The 21,792-nt window shown below is 46.2% G+C and overlaps 1 protein-coding gene across 1 annotated transcript; it reads right to left on the bottom strand.

The window, feature by feature from the left end:
• Positions 1–9,303: 9,303 nt before the first annotated feature.
• On the bottom strand, positions 9,304–21,530 carry PRSS16 (serine protease 16). The gene is made up of 12 exons (XM_075543494.1): positions 21,452–21,530; positions 18,141–18,307; positions 17,029–17,128; positions 16,801–16,930; positions 14,945–15,068; positions 14,600–14,677; positions 14,460–14,507; positions 13,801–14,091; positions 12,350–12,491; positions 10,336–10,515; positions 10,111–10,256; positions 9,304–10,000 (listed from the first exon to the last, which is right to left on the bottom strand). The coding sequence occupies exons 1-12, from the start codon at positions 21,528–21,530 to the stop codon at positions 9,941–9,943; spliced, it is 1,545 nt and encodes a 514-aa protein (XP_075399609.1). The 3' UTR covers positions 9,304–9,940.
• Between the last annotated feature and the right edge of the window lie 262 nt (positions 21,531–21,792).

The raw sequence follows: 21,792 nt of genomic DNA, 5'->3' as shown, positions 1-21,792 counted from the left end.
GGACAAGGGAGTAATGAGGGCCACAGATGAAGAATGCTTTTCTCAGGTGCGGGCTTTAAGTCACTCATTGTTCTTGATGTGATGGATGCAGCGTTCACCAACTAGATAAAAATTCTTCCTTTTTTTGTTTTGTTCTGTTTACTGAGCACCCACTATGCCCAGGGCACTGTGCTTGGAGGCATTACCCCCACCATTATTTATGGTGGTGCTGATGTGGCGACTTTCTACTCGTGTCCAAGTTACAGGATCAGACTCACAGAGGCAGTTCTACACTGTCCTCTCTAGATGGTGCTATGAGCAGCATCCACTCGATGGCAATTAGCATTGCTGATGTCATTTTCATAACAAGACCATGAGATAGGTATTCACTCTTTTATAGGCTTGCGATCAGAAATGAGGCTGTGACCCCAAAACAACAAACACGTTAAGGTTGCCCAGCAAATAAATGAATTGAAGTCCAGGCAGTCTCATTACAATTAATCTTTTTCATCAGCCTGCTGTGATACAAAGATGCATTCATTATGCATGTGCCCTGATCTCTTCCCATTTAAGCTGACAAGAGCCAGGAGGACTATATTGCGCTTGTTTTCTAATATACCACCTCTTTATGTCTTCCTAGTAGAAGTTGTGGGAGGGATGGCGTAGCTTATAATACCAAGGGCTATATAGATCAGACTATGTGCCGGTCATTGTTTTGAATGGTCATTCATCATTACCACCATGATTTTGTAGCTGAACGAATTGGAGATGGGTAGTGAGTGGAGAGAGATTAAGCAACGTGCTCAGATCAGGACATGCAATAACAGACACTGACTGTAGGTAGACTTCGTTCATCAATGTATGAACTGCACCTTCATTCCAATACTTCACTCCTCCCTTCCTCACTGACAGAAAATCAAACACAATGCCCAATCTCCTTTTTGTGAAAAACAAAATGACATTTCTGTTAGATGCTCCTACTCGGATGCCTGAAAACAGAAATGTGGGGGGACGTCAGACGCTTACAGACATCCTCCCTGAGGGCAGTTAGTCACCAGACTACAGAGTAGGCCTCACTCCCTGATGTGGGGGACAATAAACTATTTCTCCCTGAGACCTGTGACCAAGCATGGTCTCTATCAGTTGAGCCAGGGAACAGACCAAAATGGCTCTGTGACATCCAAAGTTAAGTTGCCATCCTAAATCTAGGATCTGCCCATCTTGCCAAATGTATGCCCCCAATCCCTCCTCTCCCTATTGCATGTATGTCCCTAGACCACCCCCTCTCATTACTGTATTACCTATAACACAACCCCTTTCTGTGACGTTTGTCCTCACCTGTAATTAAGGGGCCTGCATGTCCCCAGAGAATATAAAAGGCCTGGGCTAGCATTGAAGAGCTCTCTCCCTCCATGTGGGCCATCAAACAGGGCTGAGGTGAGCATGCTACCATAAATCATGTCTGACTCCATTTATTTCAATATTTCACTTCTGTCTCTCATGCGCTCTATAACTTTACTATGATCTTTACTTATTATCGCTGTACAGTTGCGCCTACCTGCTTGGTGCGTCTTCATGTTTGACTGCCCTTTTCTCTCCCAGAGCTCCCCTGGGTGGAGTAAGCAGGTTAGTCAGTTGAAGACACTGCATTAACCCTGGTTTTCGGCAGTCAAAGAGGGAGGATTCTGAACTGACATCAATGGGTCAGATGGATCACAGAATGATCAGGTGTCCAGAACAGCTTTTCCTAAACAACCTTTTCTCAATGATAACACATTGCAAACTGCTAAATGGATCCCATCAACTAAGTGTTTTGCAAATAGTGCTCCATGCATGCTTTCTGGATGTTTTTATGTTTTTACTTCATATATCCTGGACAAATAAAGATAAAAAGTAACAAAGAAAAATAATAATAACATAATTTATCAAGAGGTCACAAGGGTGGGAAGGGGGAGAGGGAGGATAAAAAAAGAGGAACTGATATCAAGGGCTCAAGTAGAAAGACAATGTTTTCAAAATATAGATGGCAACATATGTACAAATGTGCCCGATACAATTGATATATGGATTGTTGTAAGAGCCCTCAATAAAATGATATATATATATTTAAAACGTAACAAAGAACAAAAGGAATGCATAAAAAACTACCAAGATAGATTTTAGTACAGATGTCAACGAGTCACTAAATGTAAATTGTCTAAACATACCAGTTACAGACATAGTTTGTTGACTGAATGAAGAGGGGGAAAAAAACAACTATATTTTGTTTACCAGAAATAAAATTAAATATAATCACATGGAAAAAATATATATATATATAAATTCTATACTGCACACACTCAAAACACTAACATACTGGGGAGGCTAAATTAATTTTAGAGGAATGAAATTTCAGAACAAGGACTGTTACCAGATATACGAGTATAACAGTCAATTAATCAAATAACATTGTAATAACAAATGTGTATGCTCATAACAATAGTAAACCAAATCTCATGAAGCAAATAACTTATAGAACTTAAAAGAGAGACATGTAGATGCAGACAGATGCAGACGTATAGTTGGAAACCAACCTTCCTCTCTCAGTTGTTGATAAAACAAGCAGATTGAAAAATCAATGGAATATGAAAGACTATCAACTAACTCGATGTAGTTGAAATTGCTGCAATACTATATCCAACGACTACAGAAAAGACACTGCTGTAAGTAAACCAAGCGATCTACGCCGTTACAGGTCGAGTTTCGGTGGCAGCATTACTAAGGGCAGCAGCAGACATTTCTGTTTACAAAGCTTACTCTGCCCTTCTTCCTGCCTGCTTGAGTGACGTCAGCGTCAGCTGGCAGAAGCGAGTGCCAAGCCCATTGCGATTATCAACACCAACCAGAAAGATGCACAGAAACCCGCCTGTCTAAGAGTCAGACATCCCAAAGACTTACAGTACCCGAATTGATCTTTTGTTCTCTCTTTGGCCCCTGCTCACTACCTGAAATGCTGGCTCTCACTCTACTGGGACTCTTTTTGCCTTTCCTTTTTTCTGCCAGTTTCCAAAGCAAAAGGGGTGGCTGTGACACTGAATGCTTTCCTCACCAGACTCTGTCGTAGTTTGTCATTGGGTCTGTATTAAACCTATTTCCTCTTCTTTTATGGAATAGGGGCTCTCATGGACTTTATACATTTTACATTTGCCAATTCTCTGCCTTTAGACAAAGGGCCAGCTCTAACCTTTAAAAAAAAATCATTTTAGTGGGGGCTCATACAATTCTTATCACAATCCATACATCCATCCATTGTGTCAAGAACATATGTACATTTGTTGCCATCATCATTCTCCAAACATTTGCCTTCTACTTGAGCCCTTAATATCTGCTGCTCATTTTCCCCTCCCTGCCCACTCCCCGCTACCTCATGAACCCTTCATCATTCATATATTATTTATTTTGTCACATATCACACTGTCTGACGTCTCCCCCTGCCCTCTTCTCTGCTGTCCATTCTCCAGGGAGGAGGCTCACCGTAGATTCTTGTAATCAGTTCCCCCATTCTACCCCACATTCTCTCCACCCTCCAGGCATCGCCACTCTCATCACTGGCTCTGGAGGAGTCATCTGTCCTGGATTCCCTGTGTTTCCAGTTGCTATCTATACCAATGTACATCCTCTGGTCTAGCCAGATTTGCAAGGTAGAATTGGGATCATGATAGTGGGGTGGGGTGGGGTGTTCTAACCTTTATCTGGCTGTTCTAAACTCCTTTCACTTCATTTCCTTTGATTTCCTGTTCCCTACAAACTTCACCTTCTAGTAATTAAAGGTATATTTTTCTCCTCAGAAAGAGCTAACAACAGTGGGGAGGGGGGGTCAATAAATTTAAAATACTGTAAATAAAGTGAGTATACTCCCTGACCATAATGGAGTTTAACTAGAAATCAAGAACCTAAAAATTTCTGAAACACTCTCCCCCAAGTATTTGAGAATTATTTAGATATCTAGATAGCCTATGATTCCAAGAAGAAATCAAGAGAAAAATAAGTACATCATTCCGAATTGAATGAAAATGAGTTTACAGAATTGAAGAGCAATAGGAGAGTGCTCACAAATCAATTAACCTATCTTCCTTCTTAAGCTACTAGGAAGATACATATATACAAATTATATCTAATGCCACAAGCTTCTTCATAATGCAAACAATGGTTTGGCTAGACAATGCATCAATCTGTTGTCTTTCCATTAGCATGGCCACCAATCTACTTATCTGGTAATGGGTTCATTTAATAATGTGTCCACTAGCACATAATAGAGTCTGTCCCATTTTATTCAAGGAGCAGGTGAAGTCCCGTTGTGGACGTTGGAAACAATCCAAGTAGTTGAATTTTACGAATAAAATCCATTTCCAATGGGTAGACACGGTGTCTGTTTACTTTATAAATGGGAATTAACATGAGGACCTTAACATCTGAGGAAAGGGCCATTTGGATCGTCTGATGAATAGATTTCAGAATCACTAGCGGTAAAGGGGTGGACACAAGCTAACGCCCCACTTTGCACACACGGCCATCAAATCAGAGGCATTAATTAATGTTATTAGCCCCATGTGCTAACCAACCAAGCGAAATAATCACAGGATGACTGATTCTTTTCCTCTTAAGAAACCATAAATGATAACCAAATGGCATTGTCTGTACAAAATTTTTTTTCCTGGGAAAACAACCCTAAAGACCTACAACAAATTAAAACAAAGTATAACCCCAAAAAATGTCTACGTTCTTCGTATTTTGAAGACACAGGGAAAGGAAAAAGAAAAAACCTCTTTATTTGGCAACGATGAACCTCTGTCTCTCGCGGGAATATTGTCTTTCTCAAATGGCCAATTCTTGTCCAGTGTGTTTCAGATCAGCATCATTCATCCCTAGTCCAGGAGGGGCCCGTGCAAATGCATTGCTGCTGGGTGCCGGGATGGGATCTCTGTGGGCAGGTCCCTGAGGTGTCCACGCTCATTGGAGGATGTTACTGGAACACACGCTGTGCCAAATGCTTCTCTGCGTTGGCTCTTCCCAGAGTTGTTGGGACTATGCTCCGTGGTGTGGGTTGGTACCTAGTCACTGCCTCTCTCCTGAACCCAGACAGCAGAACCCAAGCCCCGAAACCGATGACAAGTACCTATGCCCACTAGGAAGGAACATCCCACTTTTTTCTGCATCCTCGAAGCAGGATGCACTCCCGCACCTGTAGCCCTGGGATAATCTTGAAACCTTCAACCGCAATTATCCTCTCACGTCTCCTGAACACCAATGATCAGGTTAGCTGGACTAGAAAAACATGCCTGCCGGGGCTCTGTGCTCTTTACAAAACTGTTTATCTGGGACCACAATTAACGACACCTAGATCAGAATCTGAGGGTGCTGAGTGTTCTGTTACTGCGGGAGAAAGAACTCAGGGAAGGAAGGGAGAATGACTACACATCCTGGAAAATGTGATCAGTTCTGAATGGTGCACAGAAAATCTGCTGGGCCCCTGTGTTGTGCTCTGCATACTCTCAACAACCACCACAGCACAAATTAATGGGAAAGAACTATCCTAGGAGTTGTGAGCAAGACTTGTGCAGCCATTTTTACCAAGTCAGCGGCATTTGAGTAGGATCGATTTTGTTATACATTTATTATTGTGTGTTTGTGCTGTTTCCAAGAGTTCAATGATTTTAAGTGTTATTTACCATTTGAATTCTACTTGGAGTTAAATCAATCCTGATAAGCAGTGAGTTGCAAATTAGTTACCAAGGCAATAGATTATCGAATGTTTCTGTACTCCCTGATTTATGTACTCCCGATGCCTGGTGGCTTTTTGTAACTTGCCATGTAGATCAAGAATTACAGCCCATCTGCATGTAATTTAGGATAATATTGTTAAAAGAGGGGCCCTGTTTGTGGGGAACTGCGTGTCTCCCTATCCTGGATTTAAGCCATGAATTTACTCTGTTTCCTGCCATACAAACTGCCCTGAGGTTTTACTGCCTTTTGTCTCAATTCCCGCCAGAGGGTGGCTGCCCTGACCCTTGCTAGGAGTGGTGCTCTTTCACTAGCAGCTGCTATGCTCATTGGTCAATACATGACTGACGGCATCTCCCCCCAGGCTCACCAGGAATGCTTCATTAGCATACTTACCTGTTTGATCAGTTGCCCGCCATCCCTTCCTTGTTTGGAGATGCACGACGATTGGCTACCTCAGCTGTACCTTATTATACATGTGACATAATGGTGCCAGCTCCTTGCTGGCTATTTAAACCTTTTCTCTCAACTCAATAAATAAGACTCAATCAGATTCCTGTCTTGCCTTCCTCTCTCCGCGCCCTTGCCCATCTTCATTCCCAGTCCCTCTTTCAGGTCCACGTTGTTGATGTCCCGCTGATCAGGACACCTGTTGACGTAGTTGTTACCCGCTGGGTTCCTAACAGTTTGAAACCACCAAACACTGCTCTCCTCAGGAGAAAAATGATGTTTTCTATCCACATCAAGAACAACTTGGCATGGAAACCTGCAGGGGCAATTCCACCCTGCCATATAGGGTTGCCATAAGTCAGACTGACTCAACGGCAGGGAGTTTGAGTGAGTTATAGTTAGAAGAAATCAATATAAATATCACTTGGAAATTTGGAATAATTTGAGGCTCCCCAAACAGCTTTGTTGCGATAGCTCCTTGTTAGTTACCCTTTTAAGAAACCAGGTCTTCCTCTTTCTGTGTTCTACTTGTGATGACTATTGATGAGGCTCATCACCTCAGGGCACTGACCCAATAATTAGGGTAACAATTCCACTTTCCTATTTGTTCTTTCCTCTATCACTTCTGCCAATACACACTTCCCATGATAAACCTGGAAATGCAAAAGGAATTCGTGGAACTAAATTTAAATAACTGGGCTTTAAGTAGAAGTTATTTGACTTTTGTCACTACGAGATGGTTGATAACAACCTAGAATCAGATAGTTCCAATCTGCAAACTGGGCTATAAAATTCTAGTTGATGCACATGAAGGATGGAAAATGAATCCAGAAGACTAAAGGTGCAATGAAGCACTTCAAATATGGTGCTGGTGACGAACATTAAAAGCACTATTGTCTTCCTAAAGCACCAACAAGAATATCTTGGAAGTACAGGTAGAATATTCCTTAAAAGCAAAAACGATGAGACTTCACTTTACATACTTGGGTCAGGTTACCTGGAGAGACCAGACCCTGAAGAAGGATATCATACTTGGTGAAGCAGAAGGGCAGCAAAAAAGAAACAAAGAGAGAAAGAAAGACTTAAAAGAAAAATAAAGTCTTCAATGCGATGGATTGGCAGAGTGGCTACAAGAATGGGCTTCAGCAAAAAAGCCCATATGGAAGAAGCACACCAGCCAGTGCGATCACGAGGTGTCAAAGGGGCCAGGTATAAGGCATCATGCAAAAAAAAAAAAAAGAATATGTGTGTATGTGTATATATATATATAAATGTATATATATATTTATATATATACCACATTGAATGAAGGGGGAAGTGCAGAGTGGAGACCCAAGGCCCAAGTGTCGGCCACTGGAGATCCCCTCATAGAGGGGCTTAGGAGAGGAGATGGGTCAGTCAGGGTGCAAGGTAGTACCGACGAAGAGCACAGCTTTCCCCCAGATCCTGGATGCTTCCTCCCCCCAACTACCATGATCCGAATTCTACCTTGCGGGGCTGGATAGGACAGAGGTTGTACACTGGTACATATGAGGGCTGGAGGCACAGGGAATCCAGGGTGGACGATACCTTCAGGACCAAGGGTGTGAGGGGCGATGCTGGGAGAGCGTAGGGTGAGTGGGTTGGAAAGGGGGAACTGATTACAGGGATCCACATGTGACCTCCTCCCTGGGAGAGGGACAACAGAGAAGGGGGGGAAGGGAGACTCCGGATAGAGCAAGGTATGACAAAATAACGATGTATAAATTACAAAGGGCACATGAGGGAGGGGGGAGCGGGGAGGGAGGGGAAAAAAAAAAGAGGACCTGATGCAAAGGGCTTAAGTGGAGAGCAAATGCCTTGAGAATGATTGGGGCAGGGAATGTGCGGATGTGCTTTATACAATTGATGTATGTATATGTATGGATTGTGATAAGAGTTATATGAGTCCCTAATAAAATGTAAAAAAAGGGAAAAGAAAGAAAGAAAAGAAAATGATTAGGGCAAAGAATGTACAGATGTGCTTTATACAATTGATGTATGTATATGTATGGACTGTGATAAGAGTTGTATGAGCCCCTAATAAAACGTTTAAAAAAAAAAAGAATGGGCTTCAGTATACCAATTGTGAGGATGGTGCAGTAGAGAGCTGTGCTTTGTTAAGTTGGGTTTGAGGGGACCCAACTTGATGGCACCTGATAACAACACTGGTGCCACATACTATTCTAGATAATGGGGACACTGGAGCAAAGTTATGGACAAAAACTCTGTCTTACAATGACACTGAATATGGAACTGTTTCAGGAATGACATGATGGGAGAAATTATGTTGGAGAAAAATAAAAGTGGACATGGAGGCAGGCTGGGGATTTGAGTTTGCGCTTTCCCTCCTCTCTTAAAATGCTTCAGCTCTCACTCTGTGAAAAGGTGTTGGACCAGGACATAGCATAACACATTTCTAACTAAAATGACTTAGGTGAGTTAGGTGTCAAGTCCTGATGTATTGGGATCAGGTGCTGGCTATTCCCAACTCACTGTAGGCATGAGATGAGTGTCACTGGGAAGAAAGGCAGATGATGGGAAGAGCAGACGTGAGACCTCATTCTTGGATCTCATGGGGCATTACCCAGCAGCCCCTCTCTTCGCGATGCGCCTTTACTTTGCCTCCCCCTAGTTATCTTCCGAGGAGCCCTCCGTTTCCATGACTTGCTGTTTTCTGCTGCTGAGGACGGTGAACAGGGCACAATGGAGGCACTGAAGCAGGCTGAGCAGCTCCGGTGAGACCGAGCCCACCTGCCCAGGGCCTGGGGATGCCTGAACCAGGAACGACTGCTCAGAACCTAGGCTTGGGAATCAGAGCTAGCAGGGAGTGACTACTTGGATTGCATGAAGAGATCGTGAGTGGGGAATTTAGCAAGAATATTAGAGCGCACACACACACACACACACACACACACACACACACACACGGGCCAAGACTTAATGGTGGGCAGAGAGAAAGATATATATATATATATATATATATATATATATATATATATATATATATATATATATATATATATATATAACATCATACACAGAGTCTGAAAGAGACAGAGAAACTGAGAAGACAGTGGGAGAGAGCATTAGGGAAAGTCTAGGGAGAGGGAAATAGCTTGACTCACTAGAAGCACAGAGAACAGGAAGGAAGATAGAGAAGGGAGGTGATTACACGGACTTAGAGACAGCCTGAGAAACAGAAATATAGACTCGGACATACACACAGAGATAGAGATAAAGGTATTCAGACAGATGGAAGCAATTGAGACAGACAGACAAGACAAGAGAAGAAACTGGGGAGATGGAGATGGTGAAGTAACAGTGAGAGCTGAGATTAGGTCCAGGTTAGAGGTTCAGACAGACACACACTGTAAGGCACCCACCAAGCCCAGGAGCTGAGCACCAGGATTTGAGCTGAAATCTGATTCACAGAGGAGGAACACCAGCAGCAGAAGCCACATCTATTTGCTTGTTGACATTCAAAATACCCAAATCATCAAGGAGGATGATCATCAACTTGTATTGACTTGACTCTTCCAGAAGGCGCTTTCTAGTTAGGAGTGAAGCCCTTTGCAAAGGGTGACAGTTGTATGTGAAATCGGTGTGCATTCCCAGCTCTTGAGAATTTCCTTCTTCACAACAAGCCGCTTCCTTCTGTTGAATGAGATGTGTCCATGATCCACGTGGCCACATAGGAAGGGGCAAGGGCCTGCGGCTCAGGCCCCCACCCTTACTTAACCTGGTTCTCCTTCACCTGCAAGAGCCAGGTCTGCAGCTGCTGGAAGATTTTCTGTGAGCAGATGGGGAGAATTTTGAAAGTCAACCAGCACTACCAAAGAACCCAAGTACATAAATTAATATGCCCAAAATGCAAATCATCCAGAGCCTATCTCCTCTCACCTGGCGGGCTAGGCGGAGGCTGGGGGCATCTGAGGCTCTCTCTGGTGCCATGTCCAAGCAGTGGGAGGCATTTGGAATGAGAAGGGCTGACTCCAAGGACCCCAAAGACTGTGTGACACTTAGCACATGCCAGGGGTCTGAGTCCCCTGCGAAGGCAAAGACAGAGTGTTGAGCTGGGGGGAAGGGGGGAAGCTTTAGAAACCAGGTCCTGGGTGGCATGCTCACCATTAACGAAAAGCACGTGGGTAGCCCTTGGGCTCTGGCCGCCATAGTAGCAATTTGTCTGCTCCACAGCCTGGGACACTGAGGAAATGGAGAGGCCGAACACCTGCTCACATAGACTGAGCTGGGAGGGCAGCGTTGGGAGCTGGGAGAAAGGACATGCAGGGCCCGCACAGGTGATATCTGTGCAGGGAGACACCTGTAAGTGCATGGGACATGCTAGCTCTCCCTCCTTCTCTCATTTAATCATAATTTACAGAGTTCTCCCAAATTATACCCCCCAAAAACAAACAAACCAAAAACCCTGCTCCTCATTTCAATGACCTCACAGTCCACTGAGAAAGAGACAGACATCACTACCACCACTTCCCAGCCCCCCAGTCAGACAGCCCATGGTGACCAGCGCTGTGATGGGGTAAGGTCAGGGTCAGGAAACGCAGAGGAAGCATAAGGGATTCAGGAAGGCATCTTGCAATGAGGAGCCAAGCAACGAGAGAGGAGGAGAAGCGTAACATGTAGAAGTAAGAGCATGTGCGGACGTCGGAAAGGGAGAGGGAGACTGGATTACAGGAGGCACAAATCAGGTCACATCTCCCCTGCTTACAGTCCACAGCTTACATGCGCTCTCAGGATAAAGCGAACCTCCGCGCCTCCCATTCATTCTTTCCTTCACCTTTTATTGAGCACCTACTATGTGTTCATCTGGATGTCCTAGATGTTGGGCAATATTGTGCACACAGTGCCAAGCAAGGCAACTCTAGGCTTTGCTGTCACAGGAAGTCAGTCCACAGGGAGAAAGGCGACAAAGAAGGTATGTTGACAAACTGTGGAAAGTACTGAGAAGGATGAAGAGTGTGTGTGTGTGTGTGTGTGTGTGTGTGTGTGTGTGTGTGTGTGTGAGAAGGATCAAGGAACCCTTCCTAGGAGGGGGCATCTTGTATTGAGAGTTGAAAATGAGTAAAGTATGTCAAGATGAGTAACCAAACAAGGAGAGAAAAATCCCCGAAACACTAGGAAGAATGACTTATTAGCATGTTAAAATATGTAAAGCCTTTATAAAAACAAGATCAAGCACATAAGAGCTACTTAATCTAATCCACACTATTATAAACACTATATAGATAGCTTTCTTTAATCCCCGTACAACCGAGTGAAAGAGGCACTGTAATTTATCCCATTTTACAGACATGGAAACTGAGGTAGAGGAATAAACAGTCATTTGTACGTTTTCCCAAGGCCACACAGCGAGGGAATGGTAGAGCCTTGGCTCTGAAATCCCCCAGAGTCATTAACCTCACTGAATCTAGGGGATTTTGAACTTTAGAGTGGCCAGATATAGCCACACAAAAAAAACCCCACTGGATGTTCAATTAAAATTAAATTTCAGGTAAACAAGAATTGGACATTTTAAATAAAAGTATGCCATGTTTGAAATATGATTGTATTAAAAACCTACTTGTCGTTTTAGGCAAGAAAAGACAAGGTAGTATTCAGGAAGACCTCTTGAAGTCGTGCAGAAGGTGGATGGAGGAGTTGAAGTGAAAACAGAGCAGACAGAGGAAGGGACTGAGGCAGCCAAGGATGAGTGCCTGGGCTAGTCCCTATAGGGAGGGGAAGACAAGGTCTAGAGAATTACTTGGCAAGGGGCATTCAGTAAATGACAAGTGATAGGGGTATAAGAAAGAGGCACCCAAAATAACACCGTGATGTTTAGTCTGGTGACTAGTGTCAGGGTGGGCCCATCCCCATCCCTGGGACGGAGGGGAGATGCAGAGGAAGCAGATTGAAGGGGAGATTGTGCATGTTGAAATCGAAATATGTGAGAAGGCAGGGGAAGGTCAAGCAAGTAAGCACACATACACACACACAGTGGCTGTCTGCCCTTCAGTGGACCGTAGCAGCAGGCTCTTCAAGGTGCAGGAGTCTGACTCAGTTTCCCATGGAAATGATCCTGGCCCATGTCTGGGCAGCATCCAGCACACATATTTGGGGAATGAAGATTGGGCCAATCACTCACAGAAGCCAAACTCAGTACATGTCTGGTACAACCACTGCCGGTCACCAATGCTGGACACTTGAGGATCTGTGTCCCTCAGCTGTGCCACTGTCTCTGCTCGGGAGGTGCTTAAACACTTCTGTTTCAGGCTGTGCAGGACAATCTGAGGGCAATATACAAACAAACATGTATATATACATACCATGTTCCCCCAACTCACTCCCAGGCCAGACCAGGCCAGGGTCTGGAGACGTAGACCCCTACCGGCCAAGACTCCTAAATCAGAGGGTGGGTTCCTGGGTTCTCCTGGGTTCCTGGGTGCTTGTGGGTCAGAGGACTACATGACTGGGACTAGTACTTGATGATTAGAGTACTATATGATTAGAATGTCAGAGTATTTGATGATTAGAGTCCTATAGGCCTGGGGCGCTGACTTTGAGACTTGGACCTCACTTTCCTCATCTGTACCAGCCAACTGAACCCTGTGGGCCCAAGCTGAGTTTCCAAGGCTATAGACCTTCACAGAAGTTGACTGTCACCATCCTTATCCTGCAGAGTGGAACCTGGGTAGGAGTAGTTACGAGCCATCAGGGCTCCTTCTTCTCTCTGAAGTTTTCGAGGATTTCACTCTATTTGGATCAGCACTCAAAAAGAAAATGATGTACTTACTGCACTGGGCAACTCTGCTGCAAAAGGCCTCTTTAGGTGTTAAAGAGCAGATGTCACTTTCAGGACTTAGGTGCACCTGACTTGAGCCAAGGTATTTTCAAAGGCATGCAAGCATGCATACATCTCATAGGCATGCAAAAGTTGAACAATTATGGATGGATGCCTTTGGATTGTGGTGAAGAATGTTGACTATATCATGGACTGCCCAAAGAGTGAACAAATCTATCCTTGGAAGAAGCATGGCTACCGTGCACCTTAGAAGAAAAGGTGGTGAAACTTTGTCTCATATATTGCGAACTCGTCCCTGGGGCAGGACTTTACGCTTGGGGAAGCATGGGGATAGAGAAAGAGGACGACTCTCAACAAGTTGCATGGACTCAGACGCTGTAGCAATGTGCTCAAACAACAACTGGGAGGATGGTGCAGGACCGTCAGGATGTCTTTCTGTTGCACACAGGGTCGCTATGAGACGTTACCTCAGCATCGCCACCCTGGCTCCAGCAACAGCTAAATGTCCAGTCCTACTGCAGGCCCAGGGAAGAACGTGTTAACAGTATAAACACTCCTAGACGAGACGGTAAACTCATAGATAATAATCCTGGCCCGCAGTTAGCATTTGCATACTGCGAGCTCACAGATTACCCTCACCTCATTTCATCTTCCTGAAAGGCACTGTGTCAACCCTCTTTTACACGCGGGAGACCAAGGCTCAGAGAGGGCTCTGGTTCGCCAGAGACTGAGGAGCGGGGACAAAGCCGAAAGCGCCCGCAGCAGCCTGGGCTGCGCCCGGCGGGAGTCCTCACCTGCGCGGCTCGCCGCAGGCCGCCGTAGGACGCGGAGCGGCTGCGGCCGCCCCCGCCCGCGACCAGGAGCCCGCAGAGCTGCCGCACGCTCAGCGGCGCCCCCGCCTGCCCGTCGTACTGCACCGCGCCCCCCACCAGCGCCTGCAACGCCTCCAGCAGCTCCGCCTGATCCTCCGCGCGGCTCAGAGGGCCGCACGTGCCCAGCTCAGCCCGCAGCGCCGCCTGGGCCGCCCCGCCGGCGCGCAGCCGCCGCTCCACCTCGGAGAAGGCCTCGGTCGCCGCCGTCCAGCACTGCGGGGAGCGAGAGGGGCTCAGGGAAGACTCGCCCCGGTTCCGAGCGGCCGACCTTTCCGCTAGAGCCAGGTCCTCCCCGGCCTTCCTTCTCCCTGCGGAGCCACGCCTCAATGGAGCTGGTGCAGACAATAGGCCCCGCCCTCTTGCTAAGAGGGCCCCGCCCTTGAGAGATGATTGGCTCCTATGAGCCCCGCCTTCTTATGTGGGATCCTCCCACTACATGGCCCCGCCCACATTCCAACTGAGCTCCCGCCTTCTCCCCTGACCCACTCACATTCCCTGGCCGCCGCCTACCTCCTCCCTCCCTCCCGCCTCCCCAACTGGCTTCCAGGCTGCCTTCTCGCTGCCTAGGACCCACATCTTACCTCTGGGGACCCGCCAAGCGCCGCGTTCATTAAACTTCTGGACACTACCTGTGGCCAGACCACGGGAGAACATCTCAGGGCACCTCAAATACTGAGACCACCCCCTTCCTCCGCCCTCACCCACTGGCAACCACCCTTACCTGGTTGTACTCGGAGAAGTCCAGCACAGCGCGCAACGGGGCGGAGGAGGCCACGGAGGCGAAAATGAGATGGGGAAACTGAGGAAAGAAAGCACATCAGCACGGGGACCCCGCATCCTCAATCCCACTGTTCCTTCCCGCCTCGCAGACGGAGTCCTGGTGCATGTGCCCCTTACAGGAGGAATGGTCTCACACCAGTCCCTTTCTTGTCTGGAATCCAGTCTCGGGAAGATAGCATAAGGAAATCTTTCCAGGGTGGGAGATGGGTAGGGAAGTCCTGTGTGAGACAGCGACCCCCAAATGCGGATTCCCTTCCCCAGGCCCGCCCACAGGAGTCCCGGGGACCTTCAGCCGGGCCCAGGCGGCCAGGGAGCCAGCATAGGAGCCTCCGAAGCAGATCCACGGGCTGGAGGAGGAGACGTTGAAGAGACGGGAGAGGGCGAGGTGGGCAGAGGCCATGTCTGCCAGCCTGGAATCAGAGGGGAGGGGCAGCTGGGTTCATGCCTGGGAATCCCTGCAGTATCCCATTGCGCACTTGAGGAAACCCAAACCGGAAACCAAAAACACCAGATTGACTAGAAATTTGGACTTCAAATTGAATTAAAAAGAATGGAAAATTTTCGCAGATTTTTTGAAGGCTACCTGCCCCTACCCCCACCCTCTGCCTATAGCATGTCTGAGGATTCCCCCCACCCCACCCCCACACATACATCTACACTTGTGTGAGGACAGGAAGCCCCTGGCTGCCCTCGGAATCCTCTGTCTTCCTTCCCTTCCAGGCTACGTGGGAAAGAATGTCTTCAAACCAAACTCGCTGCTGTGAAGGAGATTTCAACTCATACCCACCGTCTAGGACACAGGAGAACCGCCCCTGTGGGTTTCTGAGACTGGAAATCTCTCTTTCTTTTTCCTTTCCTTTCTTTCTTTGACATAAGTAGCAGTTATTTAATGGTCAATAGTAGGCATTGCATTGAGATATTTGTTTGCAATCATTTATCCTAACCATATTCCAGAAAACACTTCAGATTTGCTTGCTAACCATTACGATTAGACTGAGATTATGGAATACATAATTCTTGAAGTGAAGAGCTTGGTGTGCTAGTCAACTCTAGTTTGTATTTTTAAGAACTCTACTCTAGTTTGTATTTTTTAAAATTCTTGTTGATATTTAATCACACAATTGAGGCTGGAGATCTTTATGGGGGTAGAAAGTATTGGAGGAAAGAGAGAGGCAAGTAGAACTAGAGATAGAGATTAGGAGATGTCTAACATCCTCTTTCCCATCCTAAGGGCTTTCTGTTCTACAGAGCTCTTCTAACAGGGTTGCAGTCAGGGTCAGCCTGCTGCAGAATGAGTCCAGGTTAACTGTGGAGAAGACTGAGCCACAGAAGACAGGAGCTATCGACACAGACAGATGGACAGAAGAACGAACCAGAAACAGGCAAGAGAGACTGAGGCAGATAGCTACAGCGAGGGAGAGAGATGCCATGAAGACCAGAGACCAGTGGGGAGAGGAATGGTGGGGTGCTGTGACTATGAGCAGAGTGATTTGAAGTGGGTGAGGAAAGAAGCCACATGACTGTCTAGGGGGAGCAAGAGTTCAAAGGCTCAAGGCAGGAAGGTGCCTCTAAGTGTGGGGGATGTCACGGACCTGGTTGTATCTGGAGCCCCTTGAGCACAAGAGAGTGGAAGTCAGGGAGTTAGTTGGGGGTGAGGGGCCAGTGAAGCAGATCAGTGTCAAGACCCCCAGCTTCATTCTTCATGAACTCAGAGACACCAGAGGGATTTGATCACAGAGAGTCACAATCTAGTTTCCGATCTAACAGATCAAGCTGGATTCAGTGTGGAGAACAGACTGAAGTAGGCAAGAGCAGAAACCAGGAAATCAGGGAGTAGCTGTAATGGGGTAAGAGATGTTGTCGGTTTGGACCAGCCAGTCACAGGCTACTGAAGTGACAATAGTCTACTTCAGACAGTGAGACTGAAACAGACTCAATCCAGTTTAAGACCAAGACATACATAGGGGAGAGATCGAGCAGGAAAAAATAAGACACCATGAAAGACAGAGAGAAGAAATCAGAGGGAAACTGAGACTCAGAGATTGACTTTGGACAGTGGGAGAGAAGGGTCAAGATCAGAGGTGTTTAGATATAAACATCTCCACTTCAGTGAGCCCAGAGACTTTCGGTACCCCGACTCACGCATGGCGGCTGGACAAGAAGCGGAGCTGGCCCATATCCAGGCCCCCAGCAGGTACACTTAGGCCATAGAATCTGTGTTCCAGACCTACCACCAGGGCCCCCATGGCTGGGGCCAGGGCTGCAGGGTGGCCTGTGAAGAGTGCAGGAGGGGGGACATCTGAGCTCGGTGTACTGGCATCTAACATGCGCTCTCCCACCAGCTTCCTCAGCCGTGCCTTACCCCCTTACCTCTCATCACCGAACCAGGCCCGAGGGTGCCCTCACCCCCCAGATGCAGGAATACGGGTCCATCAGGGCCAGTCCAGTATTGATCATTCACCCAGTACCGCTAACAGGTGGACAAGGAAGAAAGAAATGTCACTGTGAGCGTCCTGACTCCACTCACCCCGATGGGGCTTTCTTCACGCCCTCAGTAATATGTGCGATGTGCTCTCTCTGTGTTCATTTCCTACCTTTTTACCTCTTTGAGAAGGTGAGATCTATCTACAGAAATTTCTGTCTTCTTTTCTACTCTGCTGTCCCCAGGGCCGGGAGAGTGGCTGACACTTTTTATTGGTTGAAATGATTGTAGAATAAATAACCAATGTGGCTAGATTTTGGAATCAAACCTGGAGGGGATGGCCTTTTGAGGTTGCATGTAGGTGACTTTGGTTGTATGTAGTCCCTGTGCTAGGGAACTGGACGAAGCAGCTCGAGTCAATGCCATGGGTACTGCTTGCTTAGAGATCACTCTCTGAGTTGGGGAGACAGATAATAAACATCCAAGCAGTAAGTATCAATAGAGCAATAAATATAGTAAGGAAAACTTCCTGGTAATGTGTACCAGCAAGAAAATTATCAGGTAATGCAGTGGAGGATTGATCATGGAAGGGTGTGACAGAGAGCAGTCAGGGAAGACCGGGTGTCGAGTAGAAATTTCAGCTGAAATCTGAAGAACGTGTCAAAGTTTGGCCATGGGCAGATGTAGGGCACGTCTGGAAGTACATCCTACATGGAGGGGACATCAAGGCATGGTTCGGAGGTCAGAAAGAGTTGAGGAGGCCCAGGTAGAGGAAGGACATGAACATCTGGGCAGAGTAAGTTCTGAGTGGGTGGGGAGGGATAGGGAGGGGAAGGAATGAGTCTGGAGAGTCCCAGGTACAAAGAAGGAAATTCGGGGGGGTGCGGGAGGGGGGGGAGAGAAGAAAGTGGAAACTGAAGGAGAGTGTAGAACTGGGGGGTTCAGAGAGGAAGACACTGCAGGACCATGTGAGGGAGGAGAAGGAAAGATGTGAAGTGGAGACTGCTGGACAGTGTGGGAGAGGGTTGAGGGGCAGTGCGCTCTGCTCGCCTTTTCCCACCTGCAGGAAGAATCGTCCATCAGATGCATTGAAAGGGTCCAGCTGCTGCTCCAGCCAGCCCTCTTTGGGGAGGACCGGTGCATCTGGGCCCTGGTTGAGCCCCAGGAGTGGTCCGGAACGCTCCTGAAGCTGCTGAGTATGTTCAGTGAGTCGCCTAAGAAGGAAGGCTGTGGGACACAGAAGGGGGAATCAGGCCAGGCCCTGTGAACATCCACTGTTTCCACTGCTGCCCCCTCCCCTTACCGGAGTCTGAGGACCTCAAGAAGGAAACTAGGAGGAGTAAATGCAACCAGGGGGCAGATCCAGTGGCCATTCTGTCCAGTCCTCTTTGCAACGTCTTCAGGCACTCTGTCCTTTCCTACCCACTGGGGACCTTTATTTTCTTCTCTGAGGCCAGGCTCCAGTGCATCATCCATCACTCATCAGGAATGCAGGTTTCTTTTCAGGCGCCTCCAGGGCAGCAGGGCAGGCGTCCATGGGAACTGCTGAAGCGGCACAGGGACGCCTGAGTCTGCATAGAAGCCTGCCCGCAGGGCTATCCACTTTCCTCTCTGCCCTGAACTCTCCCCCTGCTCTGGTTCTTGGCTTCCCTTGCTGCTGTGCTTTGGTATCCCCTGTCATGCCTCCAGTGTTCCTTTCTTTAAGTTAGACTCCTCCTTTCTATACCTAAATCTCTTCCCCACTCACCTTCAGTCTTCACTCTCTTTGTGTCTCTTCATGGGCCCTCAATTGTCCATCTAGTTTTCTCTCTGCCACTCAGCATATCTTCAGTACCCCAACTTCCCTTAATACCCAGTCTCTCTTCTCTTTGTCCTCTAGTCTTCTCTGTCTTCTCTCTACTCAGCTCCCCTCTCTCTGTCCTACAGCCTTGACCCCTCTATTTTCCACTCTCCCTGTTTTCTGTCCCTTAACTCTCTGCTGTGTCTGGCAATCTCACCATGCTCTTCAGACACCCTGCGGTTCCGACTCTGTGTATCGCTGCTTTGCCATAAACCAAATCACTGTGGTGATATTTTTCCTTAGATAACTTATGCTCAGAAAGCTTTTCCATGGTCACCTTTATCAAGGGTTCATGAGTGGGGGGAGGGGAAGGGAGGGAGGAAAAAAAATGAGGAGCTCTTAGAAAGAAAAGGTTCTGAAAAAATGATGGCAACATATGTACAAATGTGCTTGACGCAATGGATGTAATTATTGTTATAAGAGCTGTATGAGCCCCCCAGTGATTTATTAAAATTTAAAGAAATAAATTAGCCAAATGCGTACCTTTTTGCTTCCTCCTTATTGCTGTCAGATATGTGAAGGGCCTTCTAAACCTCCAGGGGAAAGCGCCATTACTTTTCCCTGCATTTCCATGACTTTTTTGAAGCCCCTCATACTATGCAAACTTTCTTTATTTAACTGGCTCCTCATCTGTCTCCCTGACTAGCAACTCCACTCCAGGAAGGTCGGACTTTTTATCCTTTCATCCACTGCCAAATGCCTCTTCTTTGAGAACAACCATGGAGTACAATACTAAATATCCTCTTCTAGCCACAGTGTCTGTGACCCACACCACGATGGGTGAGACCGTGCAGACAAAGTAAGTGCCTGTGTCCCAACAAGGGGTTCGAGCAGTTTGTTGTCACCAAATAAGAGGAATGGAAACTGTGATGGCTCAGGCTGTGTATCAACTTGGCTGACCCACGATTTCCAGCAGTTTGGCAGCTATATAGGGATGTAGTCATCATTCATTTTGTAGTCTGGTGTAACTGTCCTCCACTTTATGTATGTACGAGTACATACATATATAAGCGGTACAGTTATGGCTAGTTCTTAGAAATAATCAAACACTTCATGGGATAAGTATTCTGGATTTAGGCTTTGGCTCATAATCTCATGGGACAACCTGGTCAATCAGCATAATCTAGTTGATAAAGTGTGTTCTACATCCTAGTTTGCTGAGTATTGTCTGGCATCTTAAAATTGGCATGTGACCGACCTGATGCAAGGGGCTTAAGTGGAGAGCAAATGCCTTGAGAATGATTGGGGCAGGGAATGTATGGATGTGCTTTATACAATTGATGTATGTATATGTATGAACTGTGATAAGAATTGTATGAGCCCCTAATAAATTGTTAAAATTAAAAATTTAAAAAAAATTGGCATGTGACCATCTAAGTCACAACTCGTGGTTTCTACTTGTCAGGCACAAACAAGAAAGGAACTCAAAGGCTAAAAAAAGAAATTCGTTTGCAGGACTGAGAGTCTGCACAAACCATTGTTTCCTATGCCCTGAGAACAGCTGAGCTAGATGGTACCTTGATACCACTACCTAGTGTAGCAGTTTCTGTATGTGTGTGCTGATGGATGGGGAGAAGATGAGAAACGGAACTCAAGTTCTTCCAAGTCCAGACTGCCAGCACCAGTTGAGACTAGAGGATTTCCTAGGACTATTGTCCTGAGATGCCTTTTCAATCTTGGGCCAGATCTATTCTCTTAGGTCGCCAATTCGAGAGATTAAAGATTGGCTCATGAATGGAATCATATGAACAGTGAGTACTGCACTGCTTTTAAAAATCATCCAAAAAAAGAGGACCTGATGCAAAGGGCTTAAGTGGAGAGCAAATGCTTCAAAAATGATGAGGGCAAAAAATGTACAGATGTGCTTTACACAACTTATGTATGTATGGATTGTGATAAGAGTTGAATGAACCCCTAATAAAATGTTTTTAAAAATCATTCAAATGGTCTACCATTACTCTACAGCAGAGTTGAGAAGGTAGGGGCAGGGCACTGAGATGACAGGAAATAGAACAAACTAGAACTGAAATAATGAGATGACAACACTTTGTGAAAAAATGTAATCAATGTCACCCAACAATTTGGGTAGAAATTGTTAAGTGGGCCGTGCAGGCCCTAATTTGCTGTGTGAACGTCCACTGAAAATAGAATGAAATATTTTTGGAAAGTGATTGAGTCATGACACATCTTACCAACATTGGGCTGCTAACTGTTAAGTAAGCAGTTCCAAACCACCAGCCGCTCTTGTGGAGAAAGATGAGGCTTTGTATGCCCACAAGGGAGTTCCAGGCTGTGAGTCAATATTGATTTGATGGCAGTGAGTTTGGGGATTCTTGGTTACACTAATATGACCTGACTAAAAGCTCAATAAACCCTATCCCAAATGAGATTTCACCCACAGGTATAAGGATTCGAATTTACAACAAATAACTTTGGGGACACAATTCAATTAATAAGAATATATTAAAATTGTAAGAAACTCTAACACTTGTCTAAAGTGGCTGTGTCCTTCTACGTTTCATCAGCAGTGCCTGAGAGCACCAACTTCTCCTCCACAACCCAGCTCTCCGTCTTTTCTCCTGTGTACAGTCTAGTAGGTGTGAAGGGCATATCGCCTTGTGGCTGAATTTGTACATCTCTAATGAATGATGATGAAGCTCAATATCTTTTCATGAGCTTGTGAGTTATTAATATGTCTTCTGTGGAGAACTGTCTATCCAAATATTTTTTTCTGATTTTAATCAGGGTTTTACTTTTTTATTATTTTTAATAGTTTTATTAGGGGCTCATACAACTCTTATCACAATCCATGCATACATCAATTGTGTAAAGCACATTTGTACATTCATTGCCCTCATCATTCTCAAAACAT

The sequence above is a fragment of the Tenrec ecaudatus genome, chromosome 1 (assembly GCF_050624435.1).
Source record: "Tenrec ecaudatus isolate mTenEca1 chromosome 1, mTenEca1.hap1, whole genome shotgun sequence".
Lineage (NCBI taxonomy): Eukaryota > Metazoa > Chordata > Mammalia > Afrosoricida > Tenrecidae > Tenrec > Tenrec ecaudatus.
The sequence above is the reverse complement of the archived record's forward strand: the minus strand, read 5'-3'. Positions and strand labels throughout refer to the sequence as shown.

Excerpts from the sequence above, each read along its gene's own strand:
- PRSS16 (XM_075543494.1), bottom strand. The coding sequence starts at position 21,530 with ATGCCCTTCACACCTACTAGACTGTACACAGGAGAAAAGACGGAGAGC. Across the intron at positions 15,069-16,800 it reads TTCTTGTCCAGCCGCCATGC|GCTGGCAGACATGGCCTCTG; the intron begins GTGAGTCGGGGT and ends CTCTGATTCCAG. Across the intron at positions 14,678-14,944 it reads CCGCCTGGGCCCGGCTGAAG|TTTCCCCATCTCATTTTCGC; the intron begins GTCCCCGGGACT and ends TTCTTTCCTCAG.